This window comes from Ursus americanus, chromosome 3 (assembly GCF_024610735.1).
Source record: "Ursus americanus isolate L20-20 chromosome 3, mUrsAme1.1.p, whole genome shotgun sequence".
NCBI lineage: Eukaryota > Metazoa > Chordata > Mammalia > Carnivora > Ursidae > Ursus > Ursus americanus.
In genome coordinates, this window is record NC_142129.1 from 63,255,821 (window position 1) to 63,274,912 (window position 19,092).

The window sequence follows — 19,092 nt, forward strand, 5'->3', positions numbered from 1 at the left end:
GTCAAAAAAATTGTGCTTCCGCAATGTATACCCACTATGAACCAGGATCTTGTACCTTTTTAGAAAATTGGGGAACTTTGGATAATTTGGAATTGTAGCGGAGAAACCTTAACTTACGTTAAGTCTGTCTTATAGGATGTCCTTGACAAGAGAGTGTCAAACCTCTCAGAGAAAATGGAATGCATTCTTTGATTGGTATCCAGAAGCTTCTAAAAAGATGAAATGACTCCAAAAATAGCTCTAAAAGGATTCTTACACCATGCAAATAAAACCTTTAATAATAAAGTTTGGCCATCGGAGCAGGTAAACTTAGCTTCTTTGTTCATCTTCTAGAAACACAATTTGGATCCAAATGTTCTTTTATAAACTAGTAAGTTTTGATATAGCTAAAATTTTAGAATGAAAACCGTAAGGTCTCTATGTCAGTCTGTAGGTTTATGTATGTCTATGTATATATATTATAGATATGTGATGTTTTTCTACCTCAGATGGCATTGCCAAAATTAATCTGTAAAGAGATCTATTTAATGGCTTAGAGAAAAATAAGAGTTTATATAAAGTATTTCTAAAACTCTCAGAAATATACAAACTAGACCAAATGTTTTTCAAGTTCACATGATCTGAGACAAACTTTGATAGATAAAAGCTAGTTTGTTGATTTCACAAAAACAAGAATGTCTTCAGAATTGTCAACATTAATGTAATGCAAACATACAACTTTTTCTACCTGGGTTTACTAGGTAAATAAGCTCATGCTATCTTTATATTACAAAATTTGTCAACAAAAAGAACTTAAGATGAGCTATCTGATGTCTAATTCAAACATAATTGTTAAAAGCAAGTAATTTAAATAAATGCAAATAAAATTTTATGATAAATTAAAATAAATAATATTGTTTTGGTATTCATTGATTATCAAAATTATTTCCAAACAAAAAGAAAACATTAAAATGTTAAACATAAGTTTATCTTCTTTTGTCTTTTTAAAAATTTTTACAGAGAGAAGATATTTGGATCTATTAGTAAACATGTTTTGTGTCACATTGAAAAATTTACTATGAGAAAGAGTATACTTCAGAAATTACTAAATATATTTATAAATTCGCCAGTTCACAATTGTTTCCTAGGAATTAAGGATTCTAAGAGTTAAGGATTAAAATATGTAATAAAAACTATTAGAAATAAGAAGGGTAAAAGAAAACAACTGTGTATTAAAAGTACATAAGAATGTGATTTTTGGATAAGGAAAGGTATGAAGGACATGAGGGGTTTTTGGGGGGGAAGGAGAGGAAAAAAGAAAATAACTTTGTCTTAAAATAAAATGATTGCTATAGAATGAAAAAGGGGGTGGAGCAAAAGATGAATGGACATTAAAAAGTTGTAGACGGCTTGTGGAAAAGAAATCTTGAGAGAGAATTTTATGTGTGGTCAAGCTAAGATTGGAATGGATTTATTTAAATTTTTTAAAAAGGAGTTTTAATATCAAAAGTGTACTGGTATAAAATTAGAATTTGGTTTTGTCCCTGTTTAAAGGACAAACTTTTCTTAGATTATTAGTGTGCTCTTAATAAATTTATAAACAAAGATTTTTCTTTGATGTAATCTGCCTGGGAAACAAAGATTCTGTGTCTTCTCAAAATACTTTCTGTGTTCAATGTTATCTTTATCAGGTTTTTGACTACTTTAACAAACAAATAAAAAATGAGTTCTCTATTAAAAGAGCTAACTTTCTTTTTACAACAATGTAACTTTCTCTATTTGCCTTAGAATCTTTTGACACTTTGGTTTAATGGATAACTAAGTATTGTTTCATCCTGTTTGATCAAATGTTTTGAATCTTTTGACATTTTTAGCAAACTCCCCCAAACCAAATTCTAAATGAAGTCTTTTTGCCCTCGAATGAACTTGGGATTTTCCAGAGGGTTCCTAGAAGTTCTCAAAAGAGTTGCTCTCTGTCCTTATAAAAAGAAAAATGTTAATTTCTTTAGACTTATTTGTTAAATTTCATGGGAAATGTCAAATAAAAAGTAATATTTAATCTTCTTAGATCATATTTATATGGAAGATATGGGTAGTTAAAACAAGTAATTCAGAAATTAAATTCCTAAAATCCTGGTGTGTTCTGATATAATGTTATCAGTTATAATTTTACTTATTGTTTTACAATGTATGTCACAGAAATAACCAAATTTCCTTATCAATCACATTATAATAAGCTCACACCAGATCTTTAACCACGGCCATTTTTAAGTCTTGTATCATTTATATACAGTTATTGTTTTACTCTGATCCTTTTGCAAAAAGTATTCCTGCAAAGTATTATATCTTCAGGGAGATTCTTAGAAAAGACTCTGACAAGCACAGGATTCTGATAACTTTAAGATCATAACACTGAAACTGGGTTAGAATTTCTAAATCTCTAATGGAAAACTGACTGATTCATAAAGTGGCAAACCCAAGATGAAGCAAAGTAAGAATTAATTATAGGAGACTGAATCAACTGATGGAGGTGATTCTAATTTTTATGACTTCACTTACAACATCGCTGGTTCTTTAATGCTTTGTTTTCTAGATTTAAAGACTGATTCATGGAGAAGTAGAAAATCTAACAGACTGATTACTACCAGTAGGGGATTAAATCAGTAATCAAAAACCTCCCCAAAACAAAAGTCCAGGACCACATGGCTTCATTGGTGAATTCTACCAAACATTTAAAGAAGAATTAATACCAATCCTTCACCAACTCTTTCAAAAAATAGAAGAGAAGGAAACTCTTACAAACTCATTTTATGAGGCCAGCATTCCCCTGATGCCAAAACCAGGCAAGGATACCACAAGAAAAAATTACAGGCCAGTATCCTTGATGAACATAGGTGCAAAATCCTCAACCAAATATTAGCAAACTGAACACAACAATATATTAAAAGGATCACACACTATGATCAAGTGGGATTTAATTCCAGGGATTGGAGAATGTTTCAACATCTGTAAATCAGTCAAAATGATATACCACACTAATAAATTGAAGGATAAAAATATGTGACCATCTGAATAAATCCAGAAAAAGTATTTGATAAAATTCAACATCCATTTATGATAAAAAAAAAACTCTCAACAAAGCCGGTATCAACACAATAAAGGCTATATATGACAAGCCCACAGCTAATATTCAATATTTCCTCTAAGCTCAGGAACAAGATAAGGATGCACATTTACCTCAATTTTATTCAACATTGGAGGTCCTAGGCAAGAAAAAGAAATAAAAGGCATCCATGTCAGAAAGGAAGAAGTAAAAATGTCACTATTTGCAGATGACCTGATATTATAAATAGAAAACCCTAAAGAATCCACCAAAAAACTGTTAGAGCTAGTGAACAAATTCAGTAAAGTAGCAGGATACAAAATCAACATACACATATATTTGCATTTCTATATACTAAGAACAAAATATCAGAAAAAGAAATTAAAAACACGCCATTTACAATTACGTTTAAAAAAATACTTAGGAATAAATTTAACCAAGGAGATGAATATTCTTCTGTACACTGAAAACTATAAGACATTGGATGAAAAAAAAACTGAAGAAAACTCAAAAAATTGAAAGATATTCTGTTCTCATGGTTTGGAAGAATTAATATTATTAAAATGTCCATACTACCCTAAGCAATCTACAAATTCAATATGATTTCTATCAAAATACCAACAGCATTTTTCACAGAACTAGAAAAATAACACTAAAATTTGTGTGGAACCACAAAATACCTTGAATAGCCAAAGCAATCTTGAGAGAGAACAAAGCTGGAGGCATCACACTCCCTGATTTCAAACTATATTACAAAGCTATAATAATCAAAATAATATTAGCATAAAGACAGACACATAGATAATTGAAGAGAATAGAGAGCCCAGAATTAAACCCACAAACATATAGTCAATGAATTTACAACAAAGGAGGCAAGAACATACAATGGGGAACATATAGTCTCTTCAGTAAATGGTGCTGGGAAAACTAGACACCTACATGCAAAGGAATGAAACTGGCCCACTACCTTTCACCGTACACAAAACTTAACTGAAAATGGATTAAAGACTTGAACATAAGACCTAGAACTATAAAACTCTTAGAAGAAAATATAGATGGTAAGTTCTTTGACATTAGTCTTGTGATGATTTTTTTGGATCTGACACAAAAAACAAAGGCAACAAAAGCAGAAATAAACATGTGGGACTACATCAAACTAAAAACTTTTGTGCAGGAAAGGAAATCATCAACAGAATGAAAAGGCAATTTAGTAAACAGAAGAAAATATTTGCAAATCATATATCTGATAATGGGTTAATATCCAAAATATACAAAGAACTCATACAACACCATAGCAAACAAACACAAAATCCAATTAAAAAATGGGCAGAAGATGAGATAGGAAATTTTCCAAAGAAGACATACAGATGACCAACAGACACATGAAAAGATGCTCAACATCACTAATCATCTGGGAAGTACAAAACAAAACCACAAAGAGATATTACTTCATACAGGTCAGAGTGGCTATCATCAAAAAGTCAAAAAATAACAAGTGTTGGCAAGGATGTGGAGAAAAGGGAACACTCCCTTACACTTTTGGTGGGAATGTAAATTAGTGCAGTCACTATGGAAAACAGTATGGAGGTTCCTCAAAAAATTAAAAATAGAACTACCATAAGATCCAGTAATTCCAGTTCTAGGTATCTATCCAGAGAAAATGAAGACAAACTCAAAAGGATATATGCACCCCATGTTCATTGCAGCATTATTTATTTATAATAGCAAGATATGGAAACGTTAAGTGTCCATTAATGGATGAATGGATAAATAAATTGTGGGACACACACACATGCAATGGAATGTTATTCAACCATAAAAAAGAATGAAATCTTGCCATTTATGACATGAATGGACCTTGAGGGCATTATCCTAAGTAAAATAAATCAGAGAAAGAAAAATACAGTATAATCTCCTTTATATTGGAATCAAAAAACAGAAACAAAAACAAACAAACAAACAAACAAAAAGCTCATAGATGCAGAAAAGAGATTGATGATTGCCAGAAAGGGGCAAGGGGTGGCAGACAAAATGAATGAAAGGGGTCCAAAAGTACAAAATTCCAGTTAAAAAATAAACAAGTCACGGGGATATAATCTACAGCACGATGATTATAGTTAATAATACTATATCCCATGTTTAAAAGCTGCTAAGAGTAAATCTTCAAAGTTTTTATCACAAGAAAAAAATTTTTATAACTATGCATGGTGATGGATGTTAACTAGACTTATTGTAATGATCATCTTGCAATATATACAAATGTAAAATCATTATGTTGTACACCTGAGACTAAAACAAACATATTTACCAATTACACTTCAATTTTTTAAAAAGTCCATGAAATATTATCAACTTGATTAGGTGATGTCACTTGGCCATGCTTTCTACTGAAAACTTTTATAAATTGCAAAAAATAAATTAATTTTAAAATTGGGTTTCAGAAAAATGACAAAGTGAATTTTGGCAGTAATAGAAACAACGGCAGATATTTTGAGAAAAATTACTTATTTGGCAATAGCACATTCCAACAACTTTCTTGCATTATTTCTTTAAATAGTCACAATCTCAATGGCCAAGTTTACTTCTCTGTTTGAGTAAAGGAATTTGACCATCAGAGATCAGTAACATTCTAATTGTCTCTTTGGAGCCCTGACATAGGATTAGGAAATAGAAAGCTAGCTGCTGCCAGGTGAGGGTGATGTGAACAGTGCTTCAGGTATATGTCTGAGTCACTAGTTAGAATTTGGAGTAATCAACACCTGGCAACTCCAAAGGCACCACCAATGGCAACAGCCACTCAGCACCCCCACAAAAGACCTCTAATCCTTCTGAATCCATCACTTCTGGGAGCTTTAAAGTCATGCTCCAATCCATCAGTGATAAAAGGCATGTTCCTGAAAATGCAGAACCATAAATATTAAAGTGCTTTTGATCAAACTTGGGGCACTAGGCCAGCTGCTTGGCACCGGTAGTCTTCTTATTTTAGGCTGTGTCACTAGACTTTGCTCACACAAACAAATTGAAACTAAAATTCTCTCATGAGAATTCTGTTCTTTGCTACCCTAGTAAAAAGTGATTGTAAATTTGTTACTTAAAAATATTTCTGATAGTATTGGATATAAAACACAATGATACACAACAATTTTAAATTAAGGATAGTTTTCTTTCTGCTCCCGATCCCTGAAATCAGTCTTTGGTATGCATGGGACTCCTGAGAAAATCCTCCTGTAGTCACCAGCTTTTCAGGATCCAATTCTGGCTTTAAGATACTCAATTTTTGTCTCCTATAAACTAGGTAAATAGATATCATCTTTATGCACCTTAATGTTTTTAAATTTTGTATTTTTAATGCATCTACTAATTTGCATTTTATTTAAATAAAAATGTAAAGATAAATAAGTATAAATAGGTAAATAGATTGATAATTGAATAAATATCAATAAATACCTGAAACTGGTACAGCAACCAAGTTTTTCAAAGGCTTATTAACCCAGCCATTTGATTTTGCTTCAGGCTAAAACTTCGCAAAGTTGATGATGGAGATGCAAATTGCTTTTCCAAAGAGCTGTTTATATTGGTTAAGCTGCTTCTTATATGTAAAACGGTGGGGAAAAGGGAAAAGACAGAACACTTTCTCAGGCTTCTCATGATTTTTTTTTAATCTATGCTGTGCAAAAATATGGCTTACAGTTTATTGCTGAAATGTAGGAACATGAAGATTCCCAGTCCACAGTTTTAAACTTAACAAGTATCTCAATTACTTGCAGAATAATTGCTTCCAGAACTTTAATACTATTCTATTAACAGTTATACCCCTTCCACTCATGCAGAGAAATTCTAACAAGAGCCAGGGACTCAAAAATGCCCAACTGAAACCATGCCATGGCAATGCATTGTTCTTACCATAAGTAGATAAACCAGTAATTTGTATCATTTTTCTTCCATGAGGCAAGAAGCTGCAATAATTACTTCATAATAATTTCAATTTTACTAAAATGTTTCTGAAAAGAACAATAGGTAATGACACACCCATGTTTGCATCAAGTGCTATCTATTTCCCCCTTGCAGTTTTGTTTGTTTGTTTTTTCTGTATCTTAGCAAAGGGGTGAAATTGTATTTAAGATTCTAGAGGTGATTTTCTTAGGGCAACTTAAAATATAATGTGTCCAAATAACAAATAGATTTCTAGCATATTTAAAACTTAACTAACCAGTTTGTTAAAGCAACAAGTTGGTCTAGTAAAGTTTTAATCTAAACCTTAGAACCTTCATATTCATCATGATCCTTGTCTAGAACAGGAAGAGTATATTGGATACAAAGTCCTGTGTCATCATGACTTTTCTATAGTACAGATGGAGGTGTTGATGATGTAGCAATTTGGGAAAAGTGTGTACAGGGCCAGAAAAAAAAGAGTACTGAAAGTTTGGATTTTAAAAAACTGAACTTCTTGTTGGAACTTTACTACATTTTCTTTTTCTTTTAAAGAAAAACTACAGAAATATAATTCAATTCATTGGATGTTAGTTAGCTATGCTCTGTATGTTTATAAAAATGTAAAAGCAACATTTCATGGGGAGGTTAGAAAGCAGGGCAGATGGGTGGAGACTGAAGTGTATTTTTATCTTGATAATCTTGAATTTTGAATTAAAAAAGGACAGATTAGGGGTGCCTGGGTGGCTCAGTGGGTTAAGCGTCTGCCTTTGGCTCAGGTCATGACCCCAGGGTCCTGAGATAGAGCCCCACATTGGGCTCCTTGTTCAGAGGGGAGCCTGCTTCTCCCTCTCCCTCTGCCTGCTGCTCCCCCTGCTTGCGCTCTCTTTCTCCCTGTCAAATAAATAAATAAATAAATAAATAAATAAATAAATAAAATCTTAAAAAAATAAAATGAAATAAAAAATAAAAATAAAAAATAAAAAATAAAAAAAAGGACAGATTAGACCACGTAATGGAAGTCACGGTCCACTAATCAAATGATCCTAAAAAAATGTTTTAAATGATCTTCCTTCTCATTTATTCTCCTTTTTGTTAAGCACAACTAACTTCTAAGTGATCATTTTGATAAATAAATCCCAGAATAACAAGATTTATCTGTAGCAAATATGTCTCACAGCTGGAACTCATGAAGCATTTATTGCCTGTTGTGCCAGAGAGAGTCTGTCCCAACATTAGCTTCGAAATTCCATGGCAAATTAATTAATACATTGATAGAAATGGTTGTCTAGATATATTGGAGAATTTTGAGAGATGGACATTTAACAGAATGATGTGTCTTCGATTTGCAGTTGAAGGCTCTCTTTAGTCAAATCAGTTGCTGAGTTCTCACTTTAGAACTCTGTGGTCTTGTGCTCCCTGTAGTACTTCGATTATTTTCTACATGAAAACATACTTATCCCTATGCAGCATGAAGGGAAGATGAAAATGGGTTAGTGTTTTAATCTGGCTTCTTTGGTTAACCTTTGAGACTCTTCATATCTCAATCCCCCATTTGTGACTTTAAAAATAGGTTACCTTGCATATTTTTTCTGCTGTTTATTTTGCTGGGATTACATACAGTAATTATGTTTTAAAAGAAAGCTTACTATCCATAAACAATGCTATATAGATAAGTTGATCCCATCTGGTATAAGTAAATCAGACACCGAAGTCCTTCACTGCTACTGTAATTTTCTCAGTTGAGTGATTACAGTAGAATCAGAGAAAGTCAGCCAAAAAAATTACCTTCCTCTCGATCTCCCCGCTAAATAAAGACTCTGCACAGGAAAAAAAAAATAGTTATAATATTTCAGAAACCTCAGTCATCTCTTCTGCTCACTGATTTTTTGGTATTGTTGAATCACTAGAACAACAGTAAACCAAAAATGTGTGCAATGCTGTATGCCAAAACCGCTTCCCAAGCTTGAGATTGAAACCCCTAAGTTGTTTTGACTGAGCAACTAATAGCAATTTAGATAGTTCTGTACAAATTTAGAGACATGAAATGCAAAACCATTACTGTATTCCAGCACATTCTTCTTGTCAGAACCACTTAAATCACCATCTTACACAAGCACATATTGAAACTCAACTTTAAGCATTTTATTTTTATGTACATTTCATTTTGTCCAGAAATAAAATATCTAAATACAGACAGACTGTAATGTTGTATATGTATAGCTTTCAACAATACTTGAGCTGAATAAATGCTTTGTACATTAAGTTTGTCTTTTTAATGGAGGTCACAGCTACATTGATAAAATGGATTCCTCATATCCTTTTTTTTTCTTTTTTTAACCAATAACAAGCAGAGACAAGTACAAGTTAATATTAATAAGCAGCTCAAATAACACTTGGTTAAACTATGTACAATACAAACCATTCATACAAATGAAGACTAGGATATTGAATTTGTTACAATATGTGTAGTAAAGATAAGACAGACACTTATAACTTACATGGTGTCTGTCAGGCATTTCCCTTCTTATACAATGATCAGAACTCATTTTAAGCAGCCTTAGCTGGTCTCAACTTTGCGAAAGTCCAATGACTGGTGATGAAAGCTGTAATCCAGTGTCTACCCACATGTAAATTCCAAATGTTTGCTCATCTTTACTGAAACAGGCTCCCTCCATAGAAAAAAGAGCCATCTTAGATTACCTTGAATGTGCCTACTGTATGCTGGAAAAAAGTTACTACACTGTTGTGTTCATAAAATAAAGAATACTGAGCTCTAAAGACACATTTTTTTTCCATTTTAACAAGCATATACTCCTACAGTAGTATTTACCAGTACAGCTACTCCAAGCAGTAGGAATGCATGAATGGGGATTATTGATTAGCATGTACTCAAGACTTTTAAAAGAGATTTCCATAACAGCAAGTGTTAGAAACCATTCACTGTCTAGTTAATCCTTTTGCCTGACAATAGTTTATCCTAAACCATTATGAGTCAGACAATAAAAGCCCTCTTGACAGGAATCGTGACAGATGCAAGCTGAAATGTATATGAATGCGTGTTTGTGTACACCTATGTGTGAGAGCATGTCTTCAAGTGTGCCTTTAAAATCTGTGGTGATTTACAACTATACTGAGAAATGAAGCTGACTGGGCAGAAATTACATCAGATTGTTTTCCACTAGCATATTTGCAGCCAGTTGACGAGAGCAGCAGTGTAGACACATTCCAGGCAACAGATGTGACCTTCTTCTTTGAGGTAACAGCCCTGTCATATGACCTTTAATTCCTCAGGCTTCAGTCTCACCCATGTTCATCCTCATCCAGAGGGGAAGTAAGGTGTGTCGCTGTGGTAGTTGTAGTCGGGGCACACTTTCTGTACTAGTTTATAATCTGTACTATAAAAGGAAATGTAAATACAGATCACCTTAAAGGGCTTGGAGCAGAGCCAGGATACATGACTTTGGGTCTGCTCCTGGTAACAGGTTTTTGAAGGATCATAGTTGCAGAGTGTGTTCTTGGTGGCCTTGTCAACCTTTTCATATTCAATGCGACAGTTAAAGGACTTGGAATCTTTGGCATCAATCACGGTTTGTTGTGCCAAGTCGAATTCCACTATTTTTGTAGGGGGCACCAAGCTGACAGATACATTCCCTTGACCAGTGGAATTATGCCTGAAATAAACACTAAATGTCCCATTGCCATGATCTACAATTTTCCCAGTTATCAACAGGTTTAGCTTCACTGTTTTGATGTTGGAATGAAAATCACCCCATCCAAACATTTTCTTAAACTTGCCCGTCTTAACAATGGGCCTTCGCTTGGCCCTCGGCCGAGGCTCTTGAAGATCTGTGGAGTTCCTCAGCCAGTCCCAAAGGTCTTGCTCAGAATAAGGTTCTGGGGTGTCATATCGCAGGTCTAAATCTGTATTGTTTTCTTTGCCACGAAAAGTCTGTGACAGGAGACGGCTGATAGACAAGTCTTTGCTGCTTTCTGTCCATATGTGCTTTAGTGTGGATTTGCTGCTTCCTGATTTTAGAAGTTCTGACTTTCCACCATTCGTTAAATTGGCACATGTGACCTGGAAATGGAACAGAAAAATGGTGTTTACCTCTCCGTATCTGAGAACACCCAACACGCAGATCCAAGCCCTTTTTCAAAGCTCGGAATTAAATGAGGACACTTCACTTAAATTACCTTCAGCATCTGGCCAATATTTATCTATTAAGACATGATAAAATACCACTTCTCTTTTTATATAAGATGAGAGAGAGGAGGTGAAGGTGGATAAAGACCACTAAACATGACTGAAAGACTATATAAAAACATTGACTTTGACAAGGAAAAGGCCACCTAACATGAGCAAAGCAAACTGAATTCAAACAGAAATCAAACCAAAGTAGTTATTTCTTAGCACCAAAATCCAAACACCTTTAAAATAAAAATTTTACAAATCATTGTTATTTTTCTGCTTCAAAATTACCATAAGCTTTAAAACTGTACAATTCTCAGAAATACATCAACCGAAATCCTAAAGATTTTTGGTAATTTATGCCACAGTGCTATTAGAAAAGTCAGTTCTGCAAAGAGACTCTAGTATATTTTAACTGGTCAAAACAAAACATGTTTTTTACTATCTATTATTAGCATGGAACATATTGTATAAGACATAATGTTTTTATCTTAAGGGACTTAAAATGTGGTCTAGGAAAAGGGACATAAATGAAAACATCTAATACACAACGTCTTGGAGAGAACTGTCAATCTAGAGAAGCAAAAAACACATGGTCAATGACCGAAAGTTCAGGTTGGATTGTGAGAGTCACATCCAGAAACCATCCTCCTGGGACCCTGGTCTTGTCTCTTTGGGAAGATTTAGATCCCCAACTAGACCAGGGATTCAGAGGAACCCTAAATCTAACTGACTGACCAAGCACCCAAATCTGTACTTGACAAATTAACAAGCATTGTCCTTAGCATAGCTCCTATATTTATGCCTTAGTACAGAAGAAATAAAAGAAAGAAATGAGTATCTACAATGCACTCATTAGCCTAAAGTTAAAGCAATGACCTCTGATCCTGACAGGGAAGGCTCAAGGACAGTTGGGAAGACAGCCAAGAACCCACAAGAATCAAAACAGCCAATAAAAAAAAAAAAAAAAACCTTTTAAGATGTAGACTGACTGCCTACAGGGTAAGTCTGCCAAAGAGAGTCCCTCACTGCCCATTAGGAAGCCAAGTTTCACAACAAACCTCCATCTCCAGTCCTATCTCAGACATGAGCCTGACTACCACTCAGCAGCCTCGTTTGGACCTGCTATTCCCCTTTCAAACTGCTCTCAAAATAAGAGGCCATTGCTGAAAAGCTTTTTAATTCAGGTCTACTAGGAATCAGAACTGCATCCTAGAGGTCTCTCTGTAGACTTAGGCATGAAGGCCTAAGGTACAACCCTGGCCTGAGAATAGCCTTTTACTCTATCACTTGTGCTTAAAGGACTCTATCCCAATCCCTAGGGAGTTAGGGCATAAACTTTAGAGTCAGTCTCCCTGGAATCTATGCTAAGCTCTGCCACTGCCAAGCTGTGTACCCTTGGTCAAGTCATTTAACATTCCTCTACCTCAGTTTCCTACATCTGCAAAGTGAGGGTAACAATGGTGACTCCCTTATAGGGTAGCTGAGATATGGAAATGGTTCAAATAATTTAGCTATCTTTACAAATCCCAAGCTGCTGTGTGAAGACAACTAGAGAAAGAAGGTCACCAAATAGTACATATGGAGGTCTGTTTTGAGGGTAGCTTTGCTCTCGATTACATAGCCAAGTACTCAGAACCTTCATGGGATGGGTTTCCCCAGTGACATACTTGCAAGAGGCCTTGGTAATCTAAACTAGAACAAAGTCACTTAGATCTAGTAATATTGCCTTTTCACAGATTCCTCAGGATCAATGAGCTTTCCCACTGCCAGCTGGCAAATAGTCTTATCCCTACGCAGGTCAAATTGAGACAATGTGAGTGGAATGAAGCCATTCCCACCTGGGAAAAACTACCAGCTGAAGCTGGTCTCTTCCCAGTAATGCTAAGCTTAAGAAACCCTGCAAGTTTAGTCCCACACGAACTCACTGCCTCTGAGAGAAAATGGATTTATACCTCACAACTGCACTGTGAAAAACCAAGATTATGCTATTGGGTAGGCTAACACAAAAGCTCTGTCACCATTTCAAGCCACTAGCCTGGGTCCAGTTGCAACTGCTATGATCTTCAAGGCAACTGTTATGTCTTTATAGAAAGATCCAGAAGGCCATTGTGCACAGAAGTTAATGGAGGAGAGACAAACACCGACCAATAGAGAATGAGACCCTGGGGATGGGATGAGGTGCAGAAATAATGCATGGATTGTGGTGGAGGTGCCACATCTAGGGGAAGTAAAGATCGCGCACCTGCACACAGTCTCTAAACTCTTAAACATATCACCCGACCAAAATAAACAAACTTGGGGCAAATACAGGGAATTGAAAAAAGTTTGCATTTGCTGCTGAATTTCCTTTTTTTTTAATTTAAATTCAATTAGCCAAGGTATAGTACATCATTAGATTTTGATATAATGTTCAATGATTCACTAGTTGAGTATAATACCCAGTGTTCATCATATCACGTGCCCTCTTTAATGCCCATCTTTCTTTTAGTGCTAGGTATTTCCCTTTTCGTTCTCCTCAACCCTTGAATTGGTCTCTCTCCTCTTTCCCCCTGAACCCAAACTGTTTCCTGTTTGCGAATTCCTTTCATGCCAAAACATTCCAGAAATGGATCACATCCAAGCAATATGTGAGCAGTAATAGCAAAGTGGCTACCTTATCAAATCCAATTTTTTTAACAAGGACTAAATATTAAGTCTTAACAGGATGAAATTGAGAAGGAAATATCCTTCTGGAAGGGGGTGATGCATAGAAATGTATGAGTTTTCTTAAGGGAAAAGCATGAAATTTCCTACCTATCCTCTCTGCCTGATAATAAAGCCGGTCCTCTATGGGAGAATTTTTACTCTAATATGAAAGATATAATCCTTAGTAGTTCCACAGTTACTATTATATCATTATAATTTACAAAACAAAAACAACTACAGTTCTCCTACTGATTCACTGTAAGACGTGCATTTCAAAGTAACTTTTTCTATAACAGTAGCTATAGTATAAAATTTAAAACAAACATTAATTTATAAGAGTAGTGCAGATCTTTTAGCTTGGGAGTTTATTTTTTGCATATTTGTTTGTTTTATTTTGTCTCAATGAAATCTAATTGATTGGTCAAACATTCAAATCTCCACTTGCTTGATTAAATAAATGTTGTCCTTAACACAGCCTCTATATTTATGCTTAGTACATATGAATTACAAGAAATAAACGCATGGGGACGCCTGGGTAGCGCAGTCGTTAAGCGTCTGCCTTCGGCTCAGGGCGTGATCCCGGCGTTATGGGATCGAGCCCCACATCAGGCTCCTCCGCTATGAGCCTGCTTCTTCCTCTCCCACTCCCCTGCTGTGTTCCCGCTCTCGCTGGCTGTCTCTCTATCACATAAATAAATAAAATCTTTAAAAAAAAAAAAAAAAGAAATAAACGCATGTTCTCTTCTCTCATTTTTACCTGGAATTACCTAAATGGTTTCCCATTCTTTGGGTGACAAGAAAAATAAATATAGGCATGTATTTGATTTTGGTACTTGTATCTCAGCATCAACACAGTTGACTAGGAGAGGGGCTGTAATGAGATGCATCCATGGTGCACTGGCTCATGAAGCAGTAATGAATTGTCCCCCCCCCAAAAAAAAAAGGAAGTAAAAGGGAATTAGTGTGCAATCCACCAGCAGCATATGAGGAGTGAAAGGAAAAAAATGTGGAAGTAGGAGATAGGATTTTAAAGAGCCAATCTATTCAAAAAGGATGCTAAGCCTGACAGGCAGATAAACCTCTGAATTTGGGGTAGAACAGAAAGTTAGTTCTAAATGATACTCTCCACAGCTGTAGTGATTACGAGTGTGCGTTCTGGAGCTAGATGGCCTGAATCCCAATCTACGCCGTTATCTGTAACAGTTATATGATGTAGGCAAGTGGCTCAACTTGTTTACACTTACGTTTTTCTCTTCTAGAGAACAGGAGAAGAAGCCCACCTCCCTCACAGAGCTGCGGTGTGAATCAAATAGGACACTCCATTTAAAGCACTAAGAGCAGTGCCTGGGCCATGGTGACTGTTCAACATTATTACTATTAACATCCTCAAATATTTTAACCTCTGAATCTCACTGGATAATATTTTTGAATAATAATAATAAGTGAATAATAATACAACATGAAAGCAGAAAAATATTTTTATAAGAAACTCTCCCTTTTACATAACCAAAATCCTGAAGTAAACAATTAAAAAACAAAGCATATGCTCTTGAAAGTTCTGCTGTGACAACCAGAGAATATGGCAAGTTCAGTAGATAGTAAAACTCAAGTTAACAAAGAATGAGCGTAAGTTCAGCCATTAAACTGCTCAACTACCAAATGCAATGCATTATTTGTAATGTGAAAGCCTTCCAGTGGTGCTGTCAAGAAACCTCTCCAGAACATCTCAGTTTGAGTACAGAATCAAAGCAGGTTTCAGCTGTAATTATCAACAACATAGTCTTGAATACTCTTATTTCTCTCTTCCCTTCCCTTTCACTGAGGTGAGAAGAGAAGCAGGGCAATGTCTAAAAGAGAATATCAATCATGAAAAACCAAGAAGGGTCCTCAGGAAAATCCCTAGACCTGTTGAGCATAAGCAATCTGATTTATTTTGTTTTATTAGTTCAATAACTATATAGTGAGACTCTGCTAATATTGAGTTAAATAATAGGAATACAGAGCTAAATAAAACATGGTCCTTGCCCTCAAGAAGTTCACAGTCTAAAGGGGAAATCAATTAAGCAAGTAACAACGTGATGTGACTAACACTATGTACAACATTCTAGTAGTCAGAATCAAAGCTGAAAGGTAGAGAAGATGTAGCAGTAGAAATAATCCTCGGATCTAGTAGATAAAAGACACTTAGGAGTTCAACAGAGAGAGAAGAGGCCAAAGGAGATCCAAACATAAGGAACATACTGTGTAAAGCAAGAGTTGAGAAGGGACATGTTAAATGTAAGAATGGAAAATAGCTCCTTACTGCTGAGCCTCAGGGAGCATTGAAAAGGAGGAAAAGGAGAAGTTGTAAGAAGTGGGTAGAACTTGAAGAAGGTGGGCTAGGGTCAAATCATGATGTTCCTACTAAGGCATCTGAACTTAAACTTATAGGTAGTGGGAAATGACTTTTTTTTTTTTTTGCTTTTTGCTTTTTTTGCTCTTTTGCTCTTTTGCTTCTGTGTGTGTGTGTGTGTGTGTGTGTGTGTGTGTGTGTGTGTGTGTTTTGTTTATTTGTTCTGGTTTTAAGTAGGTCATTCTGGATCTAGAAAAATCATTGATTAGACACTGAAGGATTAATTGATAGGGAGAGACCTTGAAGGAAGAATGACTAGTAGAATGATTCATTACATAATTAATTGTGATACTTCATTTGAGAAAGTAAAATGAGACTTTACCAAGGCAATGGCAAAGAAAAAGAGAAAGAAAAAATGGATATGAGATAGTTCAGAGGTAGGATTAACTCAGCTTGATGATTTTTTTGACTAAGCAGGAATATGAAAAGTTGAATTAATGAGTTTCCTGGCATCTGCAGGGAATACAGAAGTAACAAGTTAGCTGGAAAATATAATTAAATCTCAGAGGAAAATTGGAGGTTGAAGTGCCTGCAAGTCATTCTAGTGATGCTATCCAAAGAAAGTTGGTAACATGGGTCTGAATGTCTGGAGAAATGAGAGGGATAGTGATGTTGGTTTTGTAGTATGAAGGGACTGTATTGTTCAGAAAGAACGTGGTGATACAGAAGAAGGTTGGAAACAATATCTAATGCCAGTGCTTTGAGGACAAACAGAAGAGGAGCCAGGATACACAGAGACAAAGGAGGATGTTAGAAAGAAAATATTATTGTAGAAACAAAGAAAAGTTGGGGAGAAGAAAGGCAGGCATGGGCAGATTCAAAATCCAAGCAAAGTTGAATAGTATAAATACTTGGAAGGAAGCCCCTTGACTTCTGAATCCACTACTAACGACCTTACTGAAGCTGGTTTTAGTAGTGGTGAAGAGATGATGCAAGATGAGCAAGAGCAACCGGCTTAATAATACATCTACTCCCAGCTGTGGTCAGGAGTCACCGGCTGACTCATTCTATCATATTGCTTTACATCTTAAGAATTTTCAGTTTCGAAACACATAAATATACACATAAAATTGAAAGATATTGAGCCCTACTGAACAAAAAAATATCATTAAAAAGAAACCTTACTTCCAGAACACCTACTACTATTGATGTTACAAACGTAATAAAAGAGTTTCTTTTCAAAAGTCACCTAAAGATTCTTTAATGTCAGTATATCTGAGTGATAACAGAAGTGAAGACTATGGCATAAAGATGAGCACAAAAGAAAAAGCTGACAACATCTAATGAACCCAATTCCAAAAAGGCAAAGCATTGTGAAACTGTTTCTACAAATAATTTATTCTCTACCAGTGAAAACACCAAATATACTTTCTAACTGAATATAATTTTCCATGTCAAAAGTCACCACGCCTGTTCCAAAGGCGTTGGCTCGCCAGTCCAATGATACCATTTCCACAAATTATATGTGTTGTCTGTCTCATTGTTTTAGAGACACTGAGGATCATAAAGATTCTTAACATGTTTAGACGTATGCAATTTAAAGTACATGTGTATTTAAGAACATCCAAAAATAGGTACAAAGAGAAGGGTCATTTCCTTCAACCATAAACACAGACAGAGCTTGGGTGTAACATGAGAGATTGCCTGGGGCAGGACGTGTGTGTGGGACTAAGGAGAAAAAGATTCCCACTGGATGGTGGAATGTAAGCATGTAAGAGCTGCCACACTTCGATCTATCTAGCTCCTTCTCAGTATATTTCAGGGCCATACTTTTATATCGCTTCCTCTAGTATCTTTTCATAATAGGCTTACAATCATAATGTCAATACATTATCATTTAAGATATTGTTGAAAGATACCACTTTTGAAAAATAAACCATTCCCCAACTATACTGCCCCCTCAATTTTGCTCCTGGCCTTACGAGACAGTATATAAACATTTCACTCCTTTACATATACTATATCCAGTGAGAGGTTCTCCAGATGTTTGTGTACCTCTTTATATAAAAGAGCAATAAGATGCCTTCAAATTTCCACTAACCTGCACATTTTACTGTCGATCTATTACTATTCAATATAAATAATTTCAAGATTACTTTGAAAATTATGTATTTATTTCATCAACTGTATGAATACTTAAGCCAAAAATTTTAAACAACTTGATGCTTAAGCAATATTTTTCAACAGTGAATAACTAATCAACAAAATGGTCTTGCTCTATGATTACTTCATTTTGACAATTTTATGATTTGCTATGTTGAATATATGTTGCATACCATTAACTGCTATTGGATAAGGGCACACCATATTCCAGTCATTGTAATTAGTATTTGATGTATGACATTATATTTTATTTAAACTACACACAGGGGCACCTGGGTGGCTCAGTCAGTTAACCATCAGTTTTGGCTCAGGACATGATTTAAGGGTGGTGAGATCAAGCCCCGCCTCTCCCTCTCTCTCACTAAAATTAAATAAATAATGAATAAACTACACACACACACACACACACACACACACACACACACACACACACACACAGAGTTTAAAGTCAATATTGTTACCTTTAGCTTACACATGGGGATATAGAAACTCAAAAAGAGCTTGACAAGATCATGGCTATTAAGTGAAAGAGCTAACCCCTAGTTACTACACACACTGTGTCCTTTACTTTTAAAAATTATTTTAATCATGCAATTCTACATTAATATATGTTGATCAGAACATTCAAACTAGAATTTATGAAGTAGAAAGTAAAAGGCTGTCTTCATCATCAACCCCTGCTCTCTTAAAATCTCACCTCTCTCT

At 35.1% G+C, this 19,092-nt stretch overlaps 1 protein-coding gene across 3 annotated transcripts in view; it reads right to left on the reverse strand.

Moving 5' to 3' along the window:
* Positions 1-9,135: 9,135 nt before the first annotated feature.
* Positions 9,136-19,092, reverse strand: part of NXPH1 (neurexophilin 1) — a 285,250-nt gene continuing 275,293 nt past the window's right edge. For all 3 annotated transcript variants that reach the window (XM_045793163.2, XM_087861038.1, XM_045793162.2), the window contains one exon: positions 9,136-11,093. In XM_045793163.2, the coding sequence (XP_045649119.2) occupies positions 10,332-11,093 (762 nt within the window). In that variant the 3' untranslated portion in view covers positions 9,136-10,331. The remainder of the gene's footprint in view (positions 11,094-19,092) is intronic.